This window comes from Anas acuta, chromosome 5 (genome assembly GCF_963932015.1).
Source record: "Anas acuta chromosome 5, bAnaAcu1.1, whole genome shotgun sequence".
NCBI lineage: Eukaryota > Metazoa > Chordata > Aves > Anseriformes > Anatidae > Anas > Anas acuta.
In genome coordinates, this window is record NC_088983.1 from 47,789,018 (window position 1) to 47,812,550 (window position 23,533).

Here is a 23,533-nt window from a genome sequence, read left to right on the forward strand (position 1 = left end):
AAACAATCGGTTGTTTGCGTATTGGAGACTGTACGTGTCAAGTTCTTTGTTTTAGTTTGACGGTTTCGGCCTTGACGCAGAAAACAAAAATTTCATCAAAGTCATGGAGGCAGATAGGATTTTAATCTAAACCATATTAAAAGCTGAAATTCTCCATGAGCACAGAGTTTTTTTTTCTAGCCATGAACTGAGTTCTGTGCTACCTTGGAGGATGCTGGAGGTTTTTCTTCGTAATCTGAAGACACTTTTCTCTTCTGGTTGACTCCATACCAGATGTGAAGCTGGATGGCATGGTCCCATGAAGCAATGTTTTGGTGCTTGGGTACTCTGAGGAGCTGTTGAGGAAGGCAGGGTGTCCTAGGCTATGGGTCTGTTACAGCAGTGGGTAAGAAGCATGTGGCTTTTGCCTGGTTACCTTTGCAGCACTTGAGTTGCATTAACTTAAACAGAAGCTGATGTGGTGTAGACAGGTTTCTCATGCTCACCTTGCGGTTGCTCAGCCTTGCTCACACTTCATGTGGTTTCTTCCAGTCTCAACTCTCCTTCCATCTATCCTTACGTTTTATTTCTGTTTGCATTCAAAAACCTACGTGTAATGGGGAGCATGAAGTGGGCTGTAGGCAGACCTGTTAGAGCTGTACTGTCCCCGGCATTTGTCTGCTGGGGACTTGGGAGCTGTGCATGGACGTGGGAATTATCCTCCATCAGTAGTGAAGGGTGTCCTTCTGTGGTCCTCTGATGGCACAGGGCTGCAGGGTCTGGTGGTGGGCCTTCTTGAGAAGAAATGAAGATAAGATCATGGTGATGTTGCATGCTATTCTTGTTTGTATGGGCAAAAGCTATGCGGTTTGGTTTGGTCCCATCTGTCCAATAGCTGTAGCTCGCTTTATTTACTTTTTTTTAATTTTCAAGTCTCTTCTAACAAAAAAAAATACAGCTCTTCAAATGCATGTATTTTTTTCATCTCTTTGAATGTTTTTGTTTATACAATGTATGGGCATCACATAGAAAACCCTTTCCATATTGCCCTCACAGCAGATCCTTCCTCCCGAAGCATCCTTGTGCCACCCTTTTGCAGCTTTAATGAGAATTAAAACTTCATGGGAATGTACCCATTCCACAACCACATCAAAGCTGTGGTTGAAGTCCAGTTTTCAAACAACCCTCAAAGTTGGCCAGGTCTGAATTTTCGGTTTTGATTTGATATGTTATACAGAGACCCTACTTGCAACATTCCGTGAGGGATGAGGAGCAGACACGAAGCTCCCAAAAGCTATTTGCTGTCTGGACTGAGGCAAGATCTTGTTTATCCATTCCTGTAACTTGTCCACATGGGTTGTTTTATCCCCTCTTTCACCAAAGCACCATGTAATTTGTCTGGTTTTAATATTGACCAGTAGTAATTTTTTAATGTGAAGAATGTGCAGTGAAGGAAGTCCAGTTTACAATTATTTGATAGATTGGTTCCATTTTTGTTTGCATCTGCTAGTTTTATTGACTCTGTTTTTAAGGAAAAATAATTATGTGGAGTCTGGTTTTAGTCGAGGGCTTTTCTGTTTTATGTGAGGAACAAAAACCTGCAGCATCAAAAGAATAAAATTAGGTGGGAAAAAAAGTGTTATTTTCCCTTCAACAAATAAATCAAGTGCTTCCACCATACAAGAACATACAGCAGTGTAACAAGTGTGGGCACTAAGGATAAGCAGACACATCAACAGAGGGAAATCTCTGACAAGTTTTAGGTATGTCACTTGGACATGGGATGTATCTTAGGAGACAGTCTGTCACTTTTATTCCCTAATAACTTTTGACAAGAGACAGATAATACCGCAGAGTTTATTTTAAGGTAGATTGTTTAATTTTGTGTCTGTTCTCTTTCTTTCCTCTGGATATTTTTCCTTTTTCATTAAAACACACATGCACACTAAACAACAAAAAAAACACCCCACCCTGGCTCTGTGAGCTCAGAGGCTGTACAATCTCTATCTGCAGGAGAGAGATGACATTCCTGACCTGTTCCTGAGGTTCACATAAAGGTTTTCCTTTTCTTGTCCTTTCTCTTTCCTTCTTCGGCCAGGTGAGTGTGGGGGTGAACACCCCTCTGCAGAGCTGTGCTGCTGGGACCAGCTGCAGCCCTCATGCTCCTGTGAGCCCCAAGCCATCCCTGAGCGGTTTTGTCTCGGCTCAGCAGGGTCCCAAACTGAGCGGTTGTTCCACGGTGGACCGGATGCTTAAAAACATAGATTATCCGAAGGGTGCTTATGAAAAGGAGACTTAAACATTCAAACTGAGTGCAGCCAGCACGTTGCCATCTGCCTATGTGGGGCTACTCCAGCCCCACGCACGGAGCACCCCAAGGGGCGCTGGGTGCCCTCATCCATCGCTTCCCACGGCCGCAGGGCGCCCGGGGGGCAGTGAGTCAGAGGCAGGGCCAGGCAGCTGTGCTGCAGCAGCAGCTCACTGCCCTGCTTGGATCGAGCACTCAGGACCAGAAGAAACCTAAGAGTCCTCTGGGGACCAACACAGGAATGTAAGGGCCATCCAGAGAGGCTGCACCTGGGAAGAAGGGTTTTGTTTCTTTGTTTTTTTTTTTTAAAGGTTTTGAAGTGGGTAAATGTGGATGATACTACTCTGTCTCTTCTAGGTTCCCGTCTTACACAGACTGATGTGTTATGCATCCATGGCACTGCAGGTAGTTAATTAATACTCACTGAATTTGAAGGCTGCAGAAACTGACGTGTTCCTGCAGGCTGGAGGTCCCCAGATGATGAACTTGGGCCATAACGGTTGTAACTGTAGTGTTTCTGAGCCAGTATATTAATCAAGTGTCTTGGTTCCCTTTGTGGCTTGAGAAGCAGGGCTCACACCAGCCTCTGCTCATCAGGGCCACATGGCCAGCCCCGGTGGATTTGCCTCTCACAGCTCTGCAGAGATTATACTCTGTTCTCACCATCCTTGTTGGTCTAGATGACCTTAAAGGTCCCTTCCAACACTAACCATTCCATGATCCTCTTGCAGAAGCAATTGATTGTTTCTGGCTCTGGGACGTGCAACCTTCTCCTGTCCTCGAGCTTGGTGGCATTATTGCTTTTGACACTAACTTACATAATATTCTTACAGTTTAAAAGAACTATCCCGTCATTCCTTGCTAGACACATGTAAAACTTAAACCCAACCAAAAAGTTGGGACAAAAGTAAACAGATAGGTGTGTAATGGGTAATTGCAGAAAGCTCATTTGTTATTTAAGGTAGTTCAAATGAACCAGGAAGGCTGCAAAGGCCTTCTAGCTTGAACAAGTGCTCTCCATTTGAGCCTATTGATGTTTTACAGCTTCACCAACATGGGGAGACAGGTGTCTTGTCTGTTGTCTTCATTTCTACCCCTTCTTTTTGTTTCACAGCTCTCTGTAGTATCTTCTCTAATAGCCTCCTGTAGTCCAGTTACCCCCATCCAAAAGGTGGATCATGCTACGTGAGCATCTAAAACCTGCTGCTGTACTAAACCTTTCCAAAAGCAGCGAGGAGAAGGTCATCATTGAAACTCACTTTACAGTGCTTTATGAGGGAAAACTTGTCGACTGTTCGCTTTTATTTTTCTAGTGGAGGGAAAAAGTCAAGTAAAGACCTGTCTGCAGCAAGTGTAACTGATAGTCACCAAAGCATGTGTTACAGTTTGGAAATGTCTGTGAGAGGCTGTCACTGAGAACGGGCCTAAAAGGGGAGCCTGAAAGAAAAATTAGAAAGAGGGTGGAATGTTATTAAAGCTATAATTATAAACATAGAAGGTGCCCTGATTTTTTATTTTATTTTATTTTTTCAAACTCCCCTGTGAGCAGGGCTTGCTGCCTGGGAGTCTGCAGCAGGGGATCCAAGAATTATTTGTTAGGGAAGAGAGGAAGATGCATGTTGTCTCACCAGATTTACACACTGAGATAATGAATTTGGACAATAAGAGTTATAAACTGTAGGATTTTGTAAACCCTCCTGTTAGTGTTTTCCATTGACTGAAGTTGAGTGAAAGCATGCAGGTAATAGAAGGAAACACCAGCTGCCCCTTCACTGGAAAGTGTTTGACTCCTGACTCGTCCTGAAATGAGAAATCCTTCTTCTGCTCCCTGCGTCACATAGCGTGTGAACATGTTCTGTCATCCAGGATGTGGATGCAAATGTTTTGGAAAGGGCTTTAGAAAAGTATTTCCACCTCTGTTTTCCTTGGTACCAGCTGCTGTTGCACCCTGAAAAGGAATATGAGAGCTGATTCCTTTGCCTCTTAAGGCAAGGGCATGTTAAACCAATGTTTGTGGTGGTATGTGTTCAAATTTCATGTGCCACTTGTTTGGGTGGCTTCAGAAACTTTGTGCATGCAGATTGGCAGAAAGGCTTCACCGAGGTCAAGGGATGGGCCCCAGCAGTCAGGAAGATGTCCCTGTGCCAGGAAAGGGCTTCACACAGACCTGCGCTGCATGCGATTGCCACCATATATACATCCTGCCATTGGGGCTGAGAGGCTGGACCTGTGATGTGACTTGAGTATTCCAACGTCAGTGCCAATCTTTGCACTTGCACAAACACACCCCTTCTCCAGGAGAAAGCTGGAGGGTGCAGGTGCCTCCATGTGAAGCAGAAGCAGCAGCGGGCTCGCAATGGTCGCTCCATGTAATAAAACACTTGGGCAGCACTGGTGTGCAGCAGCTGTTTCGAGAATAACATGATGGAAATGTGTGGGGACATTTTGGTGGCAATAAGCCCATGTGTGCTTGCAACTGAGAGTGCCCTATCTCCTCTTTGACACTCCACCCTGTGCCCTCGTTTCAAATGTCCTTAAGGTTGGCTACATTAAAGAGCACCGCTGGTTAATGTGCTTCACTTTTACAAGCTGCAGTTTGTGGAGCACGTATGTAACACAGGGCACGTGAGCGGTGCCGTTCAGAAGGCTGGGTCTGCTCACGTCCTGTGCTTGTCCCTCGGGCAGTTACGTGTCCACTTGGTCTCTGCTCAGCAGTGAAATTAAATCCTTTCTTGCGGATGGCTTTTGTGCTCACTTATTTAACTCAGTTGTTGTCTTAGAAAAACTTACGATATCTTTTTAGTTAAGTCAAAGGTGATGTTCTGGTGAAGGGTGTTAAAGAATAATTTAGTTGCTAGATGGGAGTATAATAACCTACATTTACAGGATATGTTTAAAGTAGCTCGCATGACTCCGAATTTCTGTCCTTTTGTGTTGTGGTGTTCCTCACCTTTGCTGTTACTGGAACATGGATGCTTTGGGAACGCTTTTTCAGCTTGGTCCTACAAGTTAGTTGTTAAAGAACCACAACTCTCCAGTCTGAGAGGTCTTCATGTAGCTTCAGCAAGGCAAATGGTCTGCTTAAACATGCCCAGGTTTGTGTTTTCCTTGATGAGGCTAGGTGTGCTTTGTCCTTAATTTTACTTACTTTCAGCTTTTGTATAAGGAAGGCCTTGTGGTCAAGTGGACAGAGCAGGAACCAGCAGTCTCATCTGGGTTGCACCCATGACACAAATTGCACTGAATCAACACGCATCTCAGCCGATCCATGCTGCAAACTGAACAGTTAAGGATGACTTCTGCAGAGTTTTGCATTTGGAGTGAGCTTACTTGAAGTGCAAGTGGTTTTAAAGCTGTTTGAACAGGGGGAGTCCTAACTGAAGAGGGCTTTTTTTATTTAATGTGTGTTTGTGTTCTGCTCCACCATGTATTTATTTTAAAATCTGGTTGTGCATCAACACATTCTCAATCTGAAATGTAGATCTCGGACTGAGATGTTTTAAATGTTTGAACTGAATCCAGTTTTAAAGTACCACAGTTATCTAAGAAGTACATCGAAATTTCCTTCAGTATTCATTTCTCATTATTATCTGTTCTGGAGTGCTGACTGTTTTTCAGTATAATTAGCCTATGTGTCACTGTAAGTTCTCTTTCTTATCTTGTATCAGATGTGCTGTCATGTTTACAGAGAAGAATATCATCCAGTATCTATGAAGCTAAGTTTTACTATGTCAAAAATGAACTTTTGCCCTGCTTCCATGATTTTAGATGTTGAATCTATGTACTATCAAGTCACACAAAGTACTGGTGCAATTTTATTTGAACATGTGCACATGTGGTTTGCGCTTCTATCAAATTCAGCAAAGCACCCAAATAAGAGCTAACAGTAGCTCTACTCTTTTTTGTCAAAATTAGGCTGACTGTAGCAGGACAGTTAGTAAAAGATCTGCACTAAAGCCTGCTGATATCGTACTGCCCAGAAAAAAAAAAAATAAAAAAATCTCTTTGAAAGACCTGATGTGAGTGTATTTTACAATTCTACATTTTGTGTTATGTGAATGTGGAGTTTTGGATCTGGTACTAGCAGCCTTACACTTTACATTGTTAAATTACAGACTTCTTGTTGCTTATATTCCTCCCATGGGTTGGGCTGAGAACCAGACAAGTGCAAACTATTCCATCTGGGTAGGAATAATTAGCAGATTAACTAGCAGTTCCTCAGAAAAAGGTTTAGGAGTCACAAACCAAATATAAATCCACATTTATTTTTTTATTTTTATGGGGGAGGAGATTGAATGATGTAGGCAAGAGATGATATAATTCTTCTGAGGGATGGAAAAGCATCAGCTGGAGTAATGTACACAGTTTGGGGCATCTTTTTGTGAAAAAAGTGTAGATCATACAGCCTAAAGCTGAGAGAAGAGCAGCAAAAATTAAAAAAACAAACAAAAAACAACAACAAACAACAACAATAAAATACATCTCAAAAGACAATAGTGCAAGAGCAGCATTTGCCACTGGTTGCACAAACTTCCATTTGGTTTTCTAGGTAGAATTGTTGTATGTAGGGGAATATTCATTATTCTTGTCCTATTCTGAGGTGCTGTATGTTAATGCTGACATTTGTTTGGAACTTGTAGGGAAAAGTCCATGTTACAGGAGGGGAAAGGAAGCAGTGGGAAACCTCTGTGCACACATGACGGCCTGCATGCCAGCTGCTTCAGGAACTCCTAGGTCATCATGTCCAAATCTTTGCTATTTCGGGCAACCACATCACAGAATCCCATTCATAAATTTCTCAAGTACCATTATAAAAATAGTTTGATTTTTTTTTTTTTTTTTTGCCTCCATTGCTCTGACTTGAACCTCATGCATGTTTGTGATTCAGAACCTCATCTCTGGACCATCTTTGAGTGTTTTAAACATTACTGTAGCCATACATGTACTTTATTTGTTCTTCATTTCTCTTTGGCTGCCTGACCATCTGGGGGGAAGGGGGAGGGAAATGAGGATGATGCATGGAATCCATCTAGATAGTTTTCTAGCTTAAAATATCCAACTTCTTTCATCATCTTCTGCAAAGACAAGCTTCTCCCTCCATCACTGCCACAACCTCCTCAGTCATTTTTGCATCCATTTAAATTTGAATTTGTGTTTCTGGAATAGGGGTGATGAGAGCTGCAAGCAGTATCCCAGAGGAACACTGCTGTTGCTCTTTCATCTTTAACAGAAATATTTCGTTCAATACAGTGCAAATTGTCATTTGCCTTTTTTTCTGAGCTGTGCCTCACAGAAGGATTAATTGTGCTGTGATTTACTAACTTATAAGGAAGGAGTCCCAAAGTATCTGCAGTGATAGACAGAGCTTCCATGTGATACCCCTGGAGAAGATTAGGAACAGCCTGTGGTTGAGCAGAATCCACATACCACTGTCCTGAGAACCCTGATGGATTTGTAAAGGAATTAGTCACAGGAAAGATATTTTTGTGGGTGTTCACTGAAACTAAGTCCTGTTGCTTTTGGGTGCTGGGTGACCAGGCAGTGGATGTGCAGTTTGATCACAAAGTGTTAGCCGTGGGTTGTTTTGACAGTGTTTGAATACATGCTATTCTATTCTGAGAGCACTCCTGTGACCACCAGATGTTCTCACCATCGTCTCCCAAGAACAATACAGAGGTGGCTGTGGGAGCAGAGGTGTATTGTGTCAGCAGTCTTACACCATCATGAGGAGTCTCAAGCCATCCAGCAACCTGAAGTTGCTCTTGTGGTAAAACCAATCCCTGCTTGGTTTACAAAGACAAATAGGTTTGGAAGGTTGTTTCCTGGTAGGTGAGAAAGGAGCTGATGTAGCAGATGAGATTTTCTAGAGACTGAGCAAGAAAAATCTGAATTGGTTTTTGGAGTTGAACATCATAAGGCCGCAGTATAAAGACTCAGAGGATTCACAGCTAAAAAACCTCACTTGTTTCAGTAGGGGGAATCACACATCTGTGTTGTGAACAGTAAGTTCAGTTTATGAGAGGAGATGTTCCTTATAGGAGGTTAGGCAAGAGATCAGATTTAGAAACCTGAAGAACTGCTTGATCATGTATAGCTTATCTCATAAGTGCTTGTATTTCATGCACTCTGAAAAGTTTAAAAATGCAGTGTCCCAATGGACCTGGATGCTACCAGCGTGCCTAGTTTGGACCCATTCAGTTCCTGATGAAGCAACAGGGCTCTGCTCCGAAGGGCAGAGTTTTAAGAGGTCATTGCTAGATGGAAATTTTTATTTGCTGAATTGAATCAATATTTTGCAATTTGTAAATTTTACAACTGTTTGATGTGGCTGGATTAATTACATACAAATGGGTATCTGCAAGAGAACATCTCCTTCCCTCTCTCTGTCTCCCCTCCCTCCCCCCAACCCCCCCCATTTTCCTAAGGCATACCTTCACTTTGGTTGTGCTGCTGTGAAGCATTTCCATATTTAAACAGTACTCCAGATTGTTTATTGAAGTGGGTAAGCGATATACCATCCAAACTTCTGGGAATTACACCACAAATTTCCAAAATAAACAGGCATAAGGAGAGAAGCCAAACGGGATACAAGTACTAAAAATCTTCAAGATTAGCAAGATATGCCCCTATCTGTCAAACAAGCAAGTAATTGTTTTGGTATGAGAAACAGCATTTCAGATACAGATTTTTCTATTGTTGGCTGATACTGGTGTTTGGCTTAAATCTTGTTTAAAATATCCCAGGCTGAATCCCTTCTAAGAGCCTAAGGCCTGATTAGCAAGTTTAGAGATTAGCTGAGGAAGCACTTGATATTTTCTTGTCCAAGGAGATCCTGATAGGGTGCTGTAAGACTTTCTGAATAGACTGGAGTAGGTGCAATGCAGCATTTACGCAATGAACATCATGTTCTGCAGTGACAACACTAGTCTGTAGATACATTCGTATGTGAGAGCTAGCACTCCACAGCTTTGGGTCTGGTCAAGTCATTCCTAAGTTTAACCTTGTTCCAATTTTCATTAGAATTAGAGCATCTAGCTTTCTATGTAACACAGTTTTGTTGCAGATTTTAAGCCTCTACTATTGCAGGGTATTAATCAGGAAGACTTTGTGTTCTCTGAAGTTTCCTTGAATCATCTTGTTGGACAGCATTGTCTGGAGTTGTCTTGTAGTGGCATTTACAGTCCTTCCTGTCTGCGGTCACTAGGGCATCACAGGCAAGAACCAGCCCTGCAGGTAGGCAAGGAATAATGAATATAAATTGTTGATCTGAGTTATAAATACTTCCTGGAAGAATGCAATTAGAGATGAATGATATCAGGAAAGAAGTCTTAATTTCATGTAAACAGAAGTCAGCCTCGTGTCAAAATTAGGTGAAGAAAATAGACTCTAAAACCTTACACGTGCTGTATTGCTGAAATATTTCTTCAGGTAAGTATGTGTAGCTATTGATAGAGGTACAGGCACTGTCCACTGTTTCAGAGCACTGATGTCCTAGATATACATGTATATTGGTGGTATGCAAAGCTCTTAAATTCTTTCTTCCTCTGTAGACTGCTGCTCAAGGAGTTTCTTGGAAGGATGTTACTCCTCAGGAAGATCTGACTTAGCTTTCTCTAACCAAGCCCCCTATGATTTCTACCATGTATGGTCTTTTAGAGGCTACAAAGACAGGGAAATCAGCAGCACACACATTTTGTCCCACGCATTGCTGCTGCTTTTTGATTGCTCCTGCACTGGCAGGAAAAGAATTTCCATCACTTGGAGGGTTGTCTTGTTTTTCATGGTCTTGGGGGCCAAATGGGCCCATATTCTGGTGTAAAATCTGTATGTCTTCTGAGGGCATCTAGTGTGCCTTGGTCTTGAGCTGGGATGAAGAGTGACTGTGAAAATAACAGTTTGTGCTTAACCACTTGGATTTTTTTTTCAACCGCTACAACTGGTTTAAATGTTTTAAATATCATATGACTCCCAAATTAATGCTTTGTGCAATAGCTGATCCAGCGTTATGACACCTGTTCCACTGTAACCACTGTTGCTCTATGCCATCACTTCATAGAATATTAGCCACTAGTAATAAAAAATAGCAACAGTTATGGGTTCCAGAAATCCAAGAGGTTAGTGAAACAAACATTTGAAGGACACTACTAGCGAGCTATCTCCATTAGATTTGAAATCAGTTAGAATTGCATCATGTTCATTTATATTTACTTAGTTGCCCTCTATTACTTTAAATACCAGTATTTACATAATTAGTGTGGTCAGGGAGAGGAACTTTTTTCCTCTTAATCAACAACAAATGCATTTCGGGTTTAAAAGCAGTTACTTCCCAGTCACTTCTACAGAGAATTAATAATTTCATTTAAAAAAATAAAAATTGAATATTCATGAGACTTGAAACCTCCCTGGCAAAAATACATCATGCTTTTTGTAAACTGGTTGAACTTATCAAACAACTTAGAGTATGTGTTATTAAAGAGTGATAAAGTTTACAAATAGCAATTTAGAATATATATTTTTAAAAGTTCACAGAATATTAGGTATGCTAAAGAATAGTTTCCAAATAAAATATTGTTCCAAATATTTTGTTAAAACAAGAACACTTTTTTATAAGGAATATTGTTTTTAAATGTTTCAATGCCTGAAGATAAGCAATATATTAAACTTTAATTCTGTTTTATTCCATTGTTTAGTTTTTTTCACTGATCTGATAAACATTTACCAGATAAACGAGCAGAACATTTTCCTTTTCTAAAAAAAAAAAAAACAGCAAGTGAATTGCTTTTCTGTAAACCAAAACAGAAAAACACAATAAAACTGCCTTACACTTATAAACTTAATCACACATCAGAGGAAAAGAAATTCCTCTTTTAAATTCTATAATGAAACCTTGGCCTTCTACAAATAATAAAGTTACAACATTGCTAATGTCTTTGTCAGGAAATATGAAAACAAATTATGTTTTCTCTCTTTCTCTATATCTGCCTTTATGCCAAATGCCGGCTCTTGGCAGGAGCTGCCATTTCATTTCTTACCCAGAGTAACTTCAGACAGACCATCACGGGCTATGGGGGTGTGATACGTTTTGTCTGCCTTGTGGTTATGTTTCACTAATGTCTCTTCTCTGAAGGCTTGTGGTGGTTCAAATACTTTTTGATCATTAATTTTGTTAGCTAGTCCTTGTTCTTTAACAAGGAGCAGTACATTTTATGTGCACAGTAAACATTGTTTGAATGCCTTGTGTCAGAGATGCAGAAATTAAATTTTAACATTTGTTGATGGAGCCTTACATTGTACCGTCCAGGAGAGACTCATACCGTTCCCTTTCTGAACCATAATAGGACAACTAAAATTTGGGAATCAACTGAATATTTGTTTACAAAAGAGAGGTACTGTTTGAAATTGTATCGGTTCCCGTTTCTGTTTGGGTGGGTCTAACCTTTATGGTGTTCAGAGCTGTTTCCTAAAGAAAAGAGGGTTTGTACACAGTTCTGAAGAAACAGGGTATGTCACGGGAAGACTGATGACTACCTGCTGGTTGTTGGTTGTTGACCCAGCTGTTGGTCTCTTTCTTTGCATAATTTCTCAAAGAACAATGAATAAGATAGAAACAGATCTCTCTTTTGCTATTTATCTCTCACTTCTTGAGATAAAGTACTGGACTACAGTTGCCCTTCATTAGTTCTGGTTTCATTACTGCATATTGTAAAGTGTGTGGCATTCAAACGGTTCTTTTTTTGGAGTGTGTCTCTTTGCTTCTGCCAAGATATCCTTGTTTATACACAGGTTGGACATAGTCTTTCAAAATATGTCTGTCTTAGGTTATGATATGAATTCATAGGGTTTTGTGTCTTTTTTGGGGGGTGGGGAGGAGGAGGGAGTGTTATGTGCCCATATAGCGGCCGTGGAATAGACTGCCTTCAAGCAGAAATATGCTTCTTCAAGGCACATATCTTTGATATGGATCCTCATCTCCCTTTGGAAAAGTACTGCTGCAGAACAAACAAATAAGAGTAAGCTGGGAATGAAACCTAAGATTTGGGATATTTTGGCCTAGCTGATTTGACCATCTGCAGCACTCACAGTTTCCTCCACACTCTTCTGACTCTGTTTCTTACCATTTTATAGTCAAAATGAATTTACTGGCAGTTTCCTCTTCTTCATTCTTCTGTAGCAAATGTAGATTGACTGGTGTCCCTTTAGGTTAGACTTTAATCAGTGTGTCTCCTGTTACAAAATCTACAGTGCGGTGTTTTACACTTAGATGGGGTATTGACTGCTTGTTTGATATAGACATGTAACAGATAGTAAAGACTGTCAAAAGCTTGTTAAGGGTGAAAAGGTTGTCAAAAGCTTGGTGAGTCTAGGCTTGGTGCTGCTGTCATTACCAGCTTCCCTGCTGATGGCTAAACTGCGAGGAATGTGTGTCTCTGCTCAAACATTTCAAGTGTGCCTTTCATCTGGGGGTCTCAACATGCCTTACCAAGGGCCCTGGCCCAATTCTTGCTCTTGCCGGCACCCAGGAGAAGCTGGCTTCACTCATGGGTTAGTTCTGTGCTCCAAGAATTTTGCAACCCAAGATGGGACCACCGGAAATCCTAAGCAGAAGTATCTTGCATTCCTGTAGCATGTCTGCATCCTCAGGCACTAGGCAAGCTAGCTGACTGGCATGTGGCATCTCCCTGGGATATCACCTTCTTTGTGGCAGCCACATCTCTGCTCTTTCTTAAAAGCATGAAAGAGACTGCCTGGTTGCATAGTCACTTCTTAGGTCGTGTGTCTCCGGCACGCCTAGGCTTGGTGGATTAAGACTGAGGAATACACAGAATGGCATTCTCTCAAATAGGCAAGAGTTAATAGAGCTTTTTCCCCCTCACTCATTCATGCTTACCTGCTCAGTGAGAGATAAAAACTATTTCAATTGCCAGTGAAATTTTGCAGTGTGTTATTGCACAGAAGTTCTTCTCTGCATCCTAGTTAAAACTGCAGCAGTTTGAAGAATACTTGCAAAAAGCTGAGTAGCATAGCTTCAGGCTTTGCCCATCTCAGGATTTTAGTTTGATTTCCTGTGGAAAGACACCTCAAATAGCACAGAACTGAAGGCTGCAGTGGACCTCGGTTAAAAATCGCTTACTACCATCTCACTATCAAATCAGCTCCACCTGTTTTGGCACACCCAAATAACATACATTAAGTGGAGCTCTGCCATGCAAAACCTGACCCCACCCAGGCTGACTCAGATGGAGAGTATTGGCTCTTTCACTGCAAGTGTAGGAGAGCTCCAGTTACTGAATGTAGTGACTGTAGTCAAAAACATCTTTATTGGACTAGCCAAAACCTTCCATAACATTTAGACTCATGATGAGGTTCAAGGAACTGTAGCATTTCAAGAGGTGTCCTGGATATTTCTGAATATCATAAAAGTTTGTGTCCTATAAGCCACATCATCTGCTGACGTGAGTCTAAGGCCTAAGTCTACGTTATCTGAACACCCTTGCGACTTTGATGAATAGAAATTTAAATGTAAGTGCCAATATTTCAAGATTAGAAAATAGAAACACTTTGGGTCACGAGCAGGTTTACCAGTTGGTATAGGCTATGACCTTGGTCCCAGACTGTCATGTATATCTCATATTTTAACAGTGAAACTTTGGATCGTCATTTTTGTATATTCAGTGTAATGAGCTATGTGTAATAGTCTGGTAAAGGAAAATATGTTTAATTCTTTAAATGTATTTAGATATCTTTAAAAGTGACAAGAGTTTAGATATACATTGTCCTAATGCTAACCAACACTCTTCTCACAGTATCTTCTCTAGTAATTGTTTCCTTTCATTCTACTGCTCCCTTTAGTAACACTTGCCTTCTGTTGGAACATACAAACAAAAATGATTAGCATCATAACCTTTCAAAATGTGCCTACCGGGATCCATAGGATAAAGATGCAGTCTTCCTTCCCTATCGCACCTGCCCGTTCTCATGAGATGCATAACGACACAACATTGCAAAGTGCATTCAAGGAAGTCAGCTGTAGGTGCATTGGAAGGCAGCTGTAACTTGTGTAAGAATGGTACAGCCTTCAGTTCCAGGGCATCTCAGTGAATCACACTGGTGCTTCTGTTCTCATTAAAACTAGTTGAAATGCAAAAAAAAATGTTGCAAGGATTATTCTGTACATGTATGAAAGTAACTAGGAGAAGAATTTTGCTTATTTTGTCTACTTTTCTGTAAAGTGCTATCAAATTACAGAAGTATGTAAATAATTTATAAAACTGTAATTATGAAGAACAGTCTGCAGTGGACTTGAAAGTGGTCTCAAATGCTACTTTTCTTGTAATAACAAAAGTAGCAAATCTGAAATATTTTTCCAGCGTCTGGTGGTAGAAGAGTAAGTGTGCTTGAATTTTCCTATTTTAGAAATATATCTGAGAAGAGATATATTTAATAAATAGTGCAATAACTGTTGGTAATTGGAGGAAAAAAAGTGCACTTTGTCTTACGCAGGGGATGTGGGGAGGAGGCTTTGCAGGTTGTTTTTTTTGTTTGTTTGTTTTTATGAAACGTGGGATTTTCCAGGGTCAACATAAATTGGTAGGATGAATTTCATTACTTGTGATAGAATTGATATTCACTGGTCTTTTATGTGCTGTTGAAAATTCCATTTCACCCCCAAATGTTCATTTCTACTATCAATACATATTTTAAGTAATGTGCTCTTCGTTTTCAGATTTCACAAGGGCAATGTCAGGTCAGAAGTGTACAAACCTAGGCCTGCATATTACAAAGAGGGTAAATTAATCTTTAAAAGCAAAAATAGAAGGGCAGAAATAGAAATGATGCCATAGTTGTCTGTCCTTCTAGCCACCTCTTAACATGTTGCTGATAATAATAGATCAATAACTTTAAAGCTGTGGACAGCCTTCCAGGAAAGCTCCAGCCCCACTCTGGAGACCCACTGTTGATATGTCTATACTGAGAAACATACCTAAGCTGATGTTTCAAATAATCCTGCCAGGATCTGACTTTTCTCCACCCATGTGACAGGGGTTGGTTTTCAGACTCCCAAATACTGGATATAAACAAAGTCTTTAAATGAGCTCCACAGTTCAGTGTAATTGGAAGTGCTAATGAAGTTGTCAGCTTCATATGTATGAAGATTGTTCTGCTTTAGAAGTATTTCTATTCTGCAAAGGAAACTCTTCTTGCAACCCTGTTTTTCTTATTTTTTTATTTTTTAAATGAATTGGATCATACCCTCTTCTCTGTTCGCTTCATTAAAGTAATGCTCTGTACAGACCCAGGCCACAGCCAAGTTTTAAAATAAATGCAGAAGCAAGGAGATGGGCAAGTTCCAGGGTGTCCTATTTAGCAGGCTGCCACAGAAGATGAAAGGGAGAGCGAGTCACGTCTCTGTGGGCAGGTCGAGAAGATGTCGACATCACCGAAAGCATTCATCTCATCCAAGGATAGGTCAGTTGCCGTTTACAGCAGTCCTTTGCCTGTTGAAGGTATTGGTGCAGCCTCCTGCACCTACAGACATGGTCCAGCCAGAGGCAGTAGCTGGTTGCCAGTGGCTGGAGATGCAAGGGAAGGTTTAAATCAGAGGGTCCCAGATGTGGATCTAATCAGTTCTCAACTCCCAGCCTTCGAACAGAACAAAAGTTCAGGACATGTACGAGTGCTCCTTGGAGAGCAAAGTGGTTCCTGACCGGGACATTGGTCTCCAGCCAGCGCCTCGTAAACAGGTGTCAGCCTCCCAAAAAAGAACTGCCCCTGTGCCAGCAGCGGGTATCCTCGCTGGCATGCTTGCAGCAGGATTTAGTGGGTCAGGAGGGGTGACCCATAGGTCAGAAATGAGACACACGGGTGGGATGGCATGTTTGAGGCTTCCTTGACATTTGCTTTGCCTTATTTTTTGTGAGGATGAAGCAGAGATTGCAGGCTCCAAATCTGGCAGGCAAAGCCTTTTAATGAATCAGGAGGGGGAAGGAAGGAGGAAGGGAGAATAATATGCGAGTCAGTTGTGGGATTTTTTTTTCCCTCCTTCCTAGCCCAAGTATTAACCTGTAGCTTTGAATTTGGACGATACAGGAAGTAAAGAAACGGGTAAGACTTTGCTAAAGGAGGATTCTGCTGCTAGGGGGCAATATATATTAAGCAAAAACATGCTGAAGAGTTTTCACTTTGTATCTGTTGAAGTTTAAAAAAAAATTATTCAGAAACTAAAAAAAAAACCCTGACAATTTGTTACATTAGTATTTCTTCTGCAGAAAAAGCATAGCATAAACAAAATATGCAGCCTATATATGTGTAGATGTGTGTGTTCTATTTTGTTTTAACATGCGTGTGTGTCTTCCTTAATGTGTCTTCTCCCCATCACAGTAGGATCACTGTCAATATCAGGGCATATGCACAGCATTTTTCCATCATAATTCATATGAAAGTAATGTCTTCAGTTTAAGGAATCTAAAAATAATGTGCTGGTGTTTCAGAACTCCTGTTGTGGCTCCTTTAAAATGACTAGTTCAAGGAACCTATCCTGAATAATTTTTGAATTTTCCTTCCTAATTCTGTCACTGTTTATATAAGGCAAAAAGATAACAATCTGGACATTAGAAAGTCTTAAATCACATGGTCTTACAACTGTCCTGCTTCTTCCTTGTTGAGAACAACTGGGACAGCTAGCTTAGATGTCTTTTATGACTTTTTTGTTCTAGCCACTTTATTAAACATACTCCCTAAAAAAAGAAAATAAGGATATGAGAAGCCAGTTTCAGCTACATTATGAGTTTCAGGCTGAGTAGTGAAATAGTTGCCTGGTTGTTTATATATGCTTATGCTTGTTTTAGAACGAGGGCAGGATGTTTCTATAAAACTACATGGTGTTAATGCAATTTTCCATTTATTTTAATGAAAAAAATCTTTTTTTCTTTTTTTTTTCTTTTTTTTTTTTTTTTTCCCAGAGAATATTTAGTAGTTGTAAGAGAGGATATTGAGAAGGTAGTCGATCAAGGCTGCAGCTAATAGTGGAAAAAAATCATCTATTTCTAGAGTGAATTATCAGTTCTTGTTCACTTAGTCACTAAAGTCCAATGAAGAAGCATTGTCTAGATATCTGCAGCTTGCAGCATAATGTGCCACATTACTGTGGTAGAAAATTTGTTATTAATTAGTGTTAATTTTTGCAAAACTTGAGAGGAGTTTGCTCATGGATGTTCTGCAGCTGAAGTTTGCACAAAGAAGCAGATGTTTGCGATTATTTTTTAGTAATCAAGTCTTGTTTCCAGTGTTCAGAGTGAAAGACTTATTGGAGGTTCAAGGGAAGAATTAGGTGGACCAAAGATGCAGGACATGCACAAGTCCACTGTCTTTTCTGATCGTGTTCACCAGCTTCTGTCCTCCTGCTTTCATCTTTGTGCTCCATACAAGTTTATCTACTTCAGCTGGACGTAGTGCTTGCTTACATTGTACTGGAAGCAGCATGGAGCCCGTTGTGTCCATTCTCCTGAACCACGTGTGAAAAATACGGTCAGCAGCAACAAATACAGGGATTACCCTTCAGTGCCTGTGGTAAGGAAAGGAAAAGTTCTATACATGTACACATGCACCATTGACCAAATACTTTCTCAAACTTGGTTCAGGGATAGATTGAAATTGGTATCAATTCTTATCAAAATAGCTTTTCAACATTCTGCTCCCGTACAGCATGTATGTGTTTGGAGACAGGCAAGGAATACTTTAAAATATTTCATTATGTAGTGTATACTTGGCAGGGTTTTCTGAGATTCATACCAAACATTAAGAAATGACAAAGCAATACATAACAAAGTGTAGGAGAAGCACTGAGTGGGTCTGATTTTATAACATTAGGGACTCCTGCTGTCTTGAAATCCTTGGGTTTCTAAACAATGTCAGCTGTGGAAAGGGGAGGGTAAATGGCTGGCTGGTTATAGGGCTATGCTGAAATATGTCAAATGGTTCTTCAGGTCTTTGCTGTAGAATTTTCTGGTTATTAAGTAGAAAAGAGTGGGTTAGTCAATGCTAGAAGGCTGCAAAGCTAACAATTTTCACAGTACTCCTCCTCTTTCAGCTCCCAGCAAATAGATTAAGATGTGACTGTAGCTGTATTACGATGTTAATATGCTTTGTGCTCTTCATATCATGTCTACTATCTTGCTCTAACTAATTATGAACATAAATTTATTTTTAGATTAAATTATTGTCCTTGTGTAATATGATCAATGCAAAATAGAGATTTATATGTCTTTAAAATATTCTGTTCCATACCAAAAGAGGTTTTGTATTCTGCAACAGAATGCTTTGACCTCTGCCAAATCAGCATATGTGAAATAGTTATAATCCCTGTGCGTTTGTAATTACCAAAGTGGTTTGGATGGCTTTACTTAGCATTAAATCCTGACATCATCTTTAAGTGCACAAATCAAACTTCTTGTAATTATGACGGTATCAATAAAGTTCTCACATTTTGCATCGTTTTTGAGTAGTCATAATAAAACAAAATTTTATGATTCATTGCCTACCTTAAGCACTTGTTCTTTCAGATATTGCCAGGCTACTGATGTGTAAACAGAAATGTAAATATATGCTTGCGGATGGGTGATTGTTTGGACTTGCACAATAGTACTGAATCACTAGAGCAGGTCTCCTTGCTCTGTACTGTAGACTTAACAAATGCAGTTGAGAAGTGCAAGAGAGCACAGGCTGCTCATTTGGGCTCATTGAAGCTTGTGGTTTTCCATTCTAAACATTTTTCATCCTAACTGTGATTTCTAAACTAGCACTTTTCAGTTCACCGGCCTATTATAAGGTAGGAAAAATGTTCAGATTCGTGAGTCAGTAATTGGTGCTTCTCTTCTAATGTTCCTTGCAGTCCACTTGAGTACCTGGGTTTTATTTTGTACTCGTGAGAGGAGGAGGAAGGAAAGAGGAGTTTTATAGCACTTGAGGTATTTTTTTCCTAGGTATTTTTCAGGCATACTTCCAAATATAAGCATAGGTTGTTATGTGTAAGAAGTTCCAAAAGTTGCTGTATTATTATATGAGTATTTTACAGCTATGGAACAAAGGCATGAATACATAGGATTCTGTGGCTGATCATGTATGTGTAAGTTCTTAAGTGTTCAGGGAGTCGGTGTGTGTATGCATGTATATGTTGGGAAAAACAGGGCATAGATGCATAGGGAATTGTTACAAACATGCTGGTTGCTCCCTAAAATATATAGCTTTTTGGATGCATTTCTGTATTGCTCCATTAAAAAAAATAAAAAGGTTATTTAACTATTATAAATTGTTATTCAAATGATTTGCTGAGTTTGAACATCCTGCCGAAAGATCACAAGGGGGGTGTCAGAATTAAAATTCCATGCCTGGTCCAGGAGTGATTTTCTCTATTTATGAAGTTACACGGAAAAAAACATGTGGGTGGCAGACATCAGATTTGTGTGCTGAAGTTTCTAAGAATGCCTCAGCCCTCCAAGGGAAACTGTGGAGCTTGTAGAAAGTCACTTAAGTCACTTGGGTAGCAGATTTCCCAATAAAAGGGGCTGAAATGAAGATCCACAAACTCGTGGGACTTGCAAATTCTAGAGAATTGGGTCTGACAGTGCCAGATAAGCATGACTTTCCTACCAAGAACACTTTCCTTGAAATGATAAGCCCCAAAAGCACCACACCTTCCTCCTCTGCTGCCGCAGGTGCTGTCCATACTAAGCCCTGTGTATCACTGAGAAGCACCTGGGCTGCAGATTGATGCAATGCCCAACCCCACAGTGTTAAAGTTGGTCAGGTCACACGAGGCCCTGTGCGGTCAAGCTGTGACTGTCTCCAGGGGTGGATAGAGATTTGCAGCTTTGCTGGGCACCTTCCCCATCATATTGTTGCCCTTATTGTTAAAAAATTAATGATTTTTTTTAACGTCCTGTCACAATGTCCCTTGTTGCAACTTGTGCACCTGTGCGAAGAATCTGGTCCTGCCATGCCTGTAACTGCTCAGTGGGTAGCTGAGGGCAGGAGTGGGGCCCTAACCCTTACCTTCTCTTCTTTGCACTGTATAAGTGCCTCTCCTCATATATTGAGGTCTTGACACCCCTGACCACTTTGGTGGCCTTCTACTGGACTTGCTCAAGCTTGTTAATGTCTTGTGCTGGGAAGCCAAAACTGGGCACAGCACTCAAGCTGTGGTCTGACAGGTACCAAACAGGAAAATCACTTCCCTGGACTTGCTGGCTTTGCTGTCCTACTAGTGCAGTCCAGTCTGCAGTTATCCCTCTCCCAGTTATCCCTCTCCACTGAAGGCCTGATGACTCACTTTGTACTCAGCTGCCAGTTCTGCAGAGCCACCTTTCATCCACTCAGCTCCTTGCATGGGACTGGTCTGTCCAAGCGCAGGGCTTCCCAGTTGACTTTGTTGAGCTTCATGAGGCTGCTCTCAGCCCATTTCTCTAGCCTGTTGAGACCCTGCTAAGTAGCAGCCCTACATTCCAGCTTACCAACCCTTCTCCTCAGTTCTATGTCATCTGCAAGCTTGCTGGGGCATGAGATCTTCCCTGTCTGTCCTTGTTATGTCATCCCTGAAGCTCCACCAAAACCAGACGGGTGGTTTGGTGAAGAGGAGTAGCATTCCTTTTAGGCTAAGAAATAGCTGGTTAAAATGTGATGTCTGTCTTCAGCTCTCCCTAAACTTAGTGGCAGCTCTAGGTATGAGGGGAATAGTTTTTCTAATAGGCTAAATCTGTGTAAGGCCTAAGGGCACTGTGTGTAATTTGTTCAGTTCCTGCAGATCCCTGTTCCAGAGATTGAGCTACAGTGAGACTGTTGCAGTCTAGCTGCTAGCTTGTGCTCCTCCGCATGTTTTTGTTTTTTTTGAGGGGGAAAGTTAATTTAGTATCCACTCAAGGCTAAATTCTAAAATTCCTGCTTTATCTCCACTCAGACAAGCAAATTCTGCTCCCAAACAGTTTGAAAAAATGCATAGTGCTGCAGTATTCTGGTTCAGCCTCAAATCTTAGAAAGCTCAGCCTTTTATTGAATGCAGAAATTCACACATGCAAGCAATGGTTTGTATTTCATTAATTATCTGGTTGCTTAGTTTGTACTTAAATTTTTATGTGAGATTCTTTAGCCCGTCTATATAGTTAAATACTAAACAGGAACAGTAAGAGTCTCTGGCAGGGCAAGAGGGAAGAAACCTGATATTCAGAAGACCCTTAAGACTCCTTAAATAGGAAAGGTTCAGCACATCCTATGCAGTACATAGGTACTTAAAGGGAAGCACACTTACTTTTTCAGCATAAACAAGTGAAGTTGCATATTGAACAAGAACATGCATACTGTAAAAGGGGGAAAACACCATGCTCCCTTATTCACCAGCTGATTCTCAGACTACTTTTCTTTTTCCCCCTTTTTCACTCTCTTGCCAAGAGAGAAAATCAAATCTTAGCGAGTCAAAGAGGCTGCGTGGTAACCTAATCATGGGACAGCACTGTGGCATAGGTGTAGGGGGAGCACTCCTGCTGAGGAGGAGGAGGTAGGGCTCAGGGCTGTGGGCTCGTTGAGACGGAGGTAAGGGGTGGGAGCCCCGCATGGAGGCTCATTGGCAGACAAGGGCAGGAACAGGATACGTTTCAGCTTGGGTGGCTCTGGGAGGAGCAAGTGTTGGGATTAAAGAGTCTTGATGAAGTTGTTCCTTTTCCTTGCAGACGGAGACAGTGAGTTTCATGGGGTGGATTTTCTGCCAGACGACCTCAGCGAGGCTCCAGACGAGACAGGAATGAGGGTGAACAAGAAATACTCCTGCCTACCTGCTGAGGAGAAGGGGATTCACATCATCAACATCCGAGCTATTGAGGATATAGGATATGACCAGCACGAAAGCACAGTGAGTAGAGGACTTGCCAGAAGTGTAACAGCTGGCATGCTACTCTTTACCTTATTTCCAAGTGTTTCCTTTCCCTGGAGGCTCTGCAGGTTTCTCCCTCTCCTTTCTGAGGTTTTGAGGAGGATTACTGTCAGCCACAGCACATGCTGATTTGGTGGGGTTTGTACTTTGGTGTGTGGGCTGAAGAAGGAAAGCAAGGGATCCTTTTTTTAACCTGTAGCCTAAAAAGGGGTTGGTTATTCTCAGAGTAAGTAATCTGGCACTAAGGCTGTGGTAACCTTTAAATCTCTTTGCCTGTATTGAGCAGAACAAAAAAGTGCCTAAAACTGCGTTGAAAAGCTATTGTTAGTAGCAGTAACCCTGAACAAATAGTCTGTAGCACGCAACAGAGGTTTTTCCATTGGACGGGTTTCTAGTGTCCTTAATTGTGCCTTAGTTAAATTCTTTATATCTTTATCAGCAGTTTAAAAGGAAGTTAGTAACATGAATACATAATAGGATTAGGAGCTGGCTATGTCATAAATGCACAAAAATAGGTTTATTCAGGTGAAGAAATTGAGGTGGAGTGAGCTATACAACAGATCTTGCTGGAGAAAGGTGCACCATAAAAAGCAATGCTTGATTCATTGTGCTTGTGCTTAATTAGGGTTTAGTGTGGTAGAATAATTGTGTCAAGGCGCACATACCCCTTCTGCTGGTTTAAAACTGAGATGCCCTTTCTGCACCTCGCTTGGAACTAGAGGCACACGGGCCATGCATGGTCTTGGCCAATGCATCTCTCTCCTTCAGTGCAGCAGCACTGCAAGAAAGGATGTGGCCTCCTGAGTGCTTTTCAGCATTAAGACCACATCCTTAAAAGACTCTATTTATTTCTTTAAATGAGGACCAACAGGCTCCTTTGGGTGCATCCCTTTTGTAGTGTGAGGTAACTATTCTTTTCATTAGTAAATGTATTGAGGCATTCGTATCCACAGTGCAGCAGGCTCACCCATACTACCAGCGAATCCCCAGGAGGGTCAGCTTTTCAACAACAAAGTTCAAAGAAATGGGAAGCAGCTCAATCAGATTCTGCACCATGGCCTGATCCCTTCCTGGTGGTGGTGGCAAAAAGAAACTAGTGAAATCGTCATTTTCAGTGCCACTTTCCTCAGCCTCCACCAGAAGGGCACTCCAGGGCACAAGGAGCAGTGGGCAGGGTGTGCTGAGCAGTCTGTATTGCCCTGAGCATCCAGAAACACCCAGCGCACTCACTGCTGTCACTTTCAGGAGCCATCTCCAGTCCTGCCTCTCTCCTGTATTTATTCCTCCCCAGACAGGCGGACAGATTGCTGCTGGCTGTCCCCAAAAAAGTC

General features: G+C 41.3%; 1 protein-coding gene across 5 annotated transcripts in view; it reads left to right on the forward strand.

Annotated features, from left to right (window-relative positions):
• ANO1 (anoctamin 1) overlaps positions 1-23,533 on the forward strand; it is a 77,677-nt gene that overhangs the window by 12,276 nt on the left and 41,868 nt on the right. For all 5 annotated transcript variants that reach the window (XM_068684583.1, XM_068684585.1, XM_068684586.1 and 2 more), the window contains exon 2: positions 22,003-22,181. In XM_068684583.1, the coding sequence (XP_068540684.1) occupies positions 22,074-22,181 (108 nt within the window). In that variant the 5' untranslated portion in view covers positions 22,003-22,073. The remainder of the gene's footprint in view (positions 1-22,002; positions 22,182-23,533) is intronic.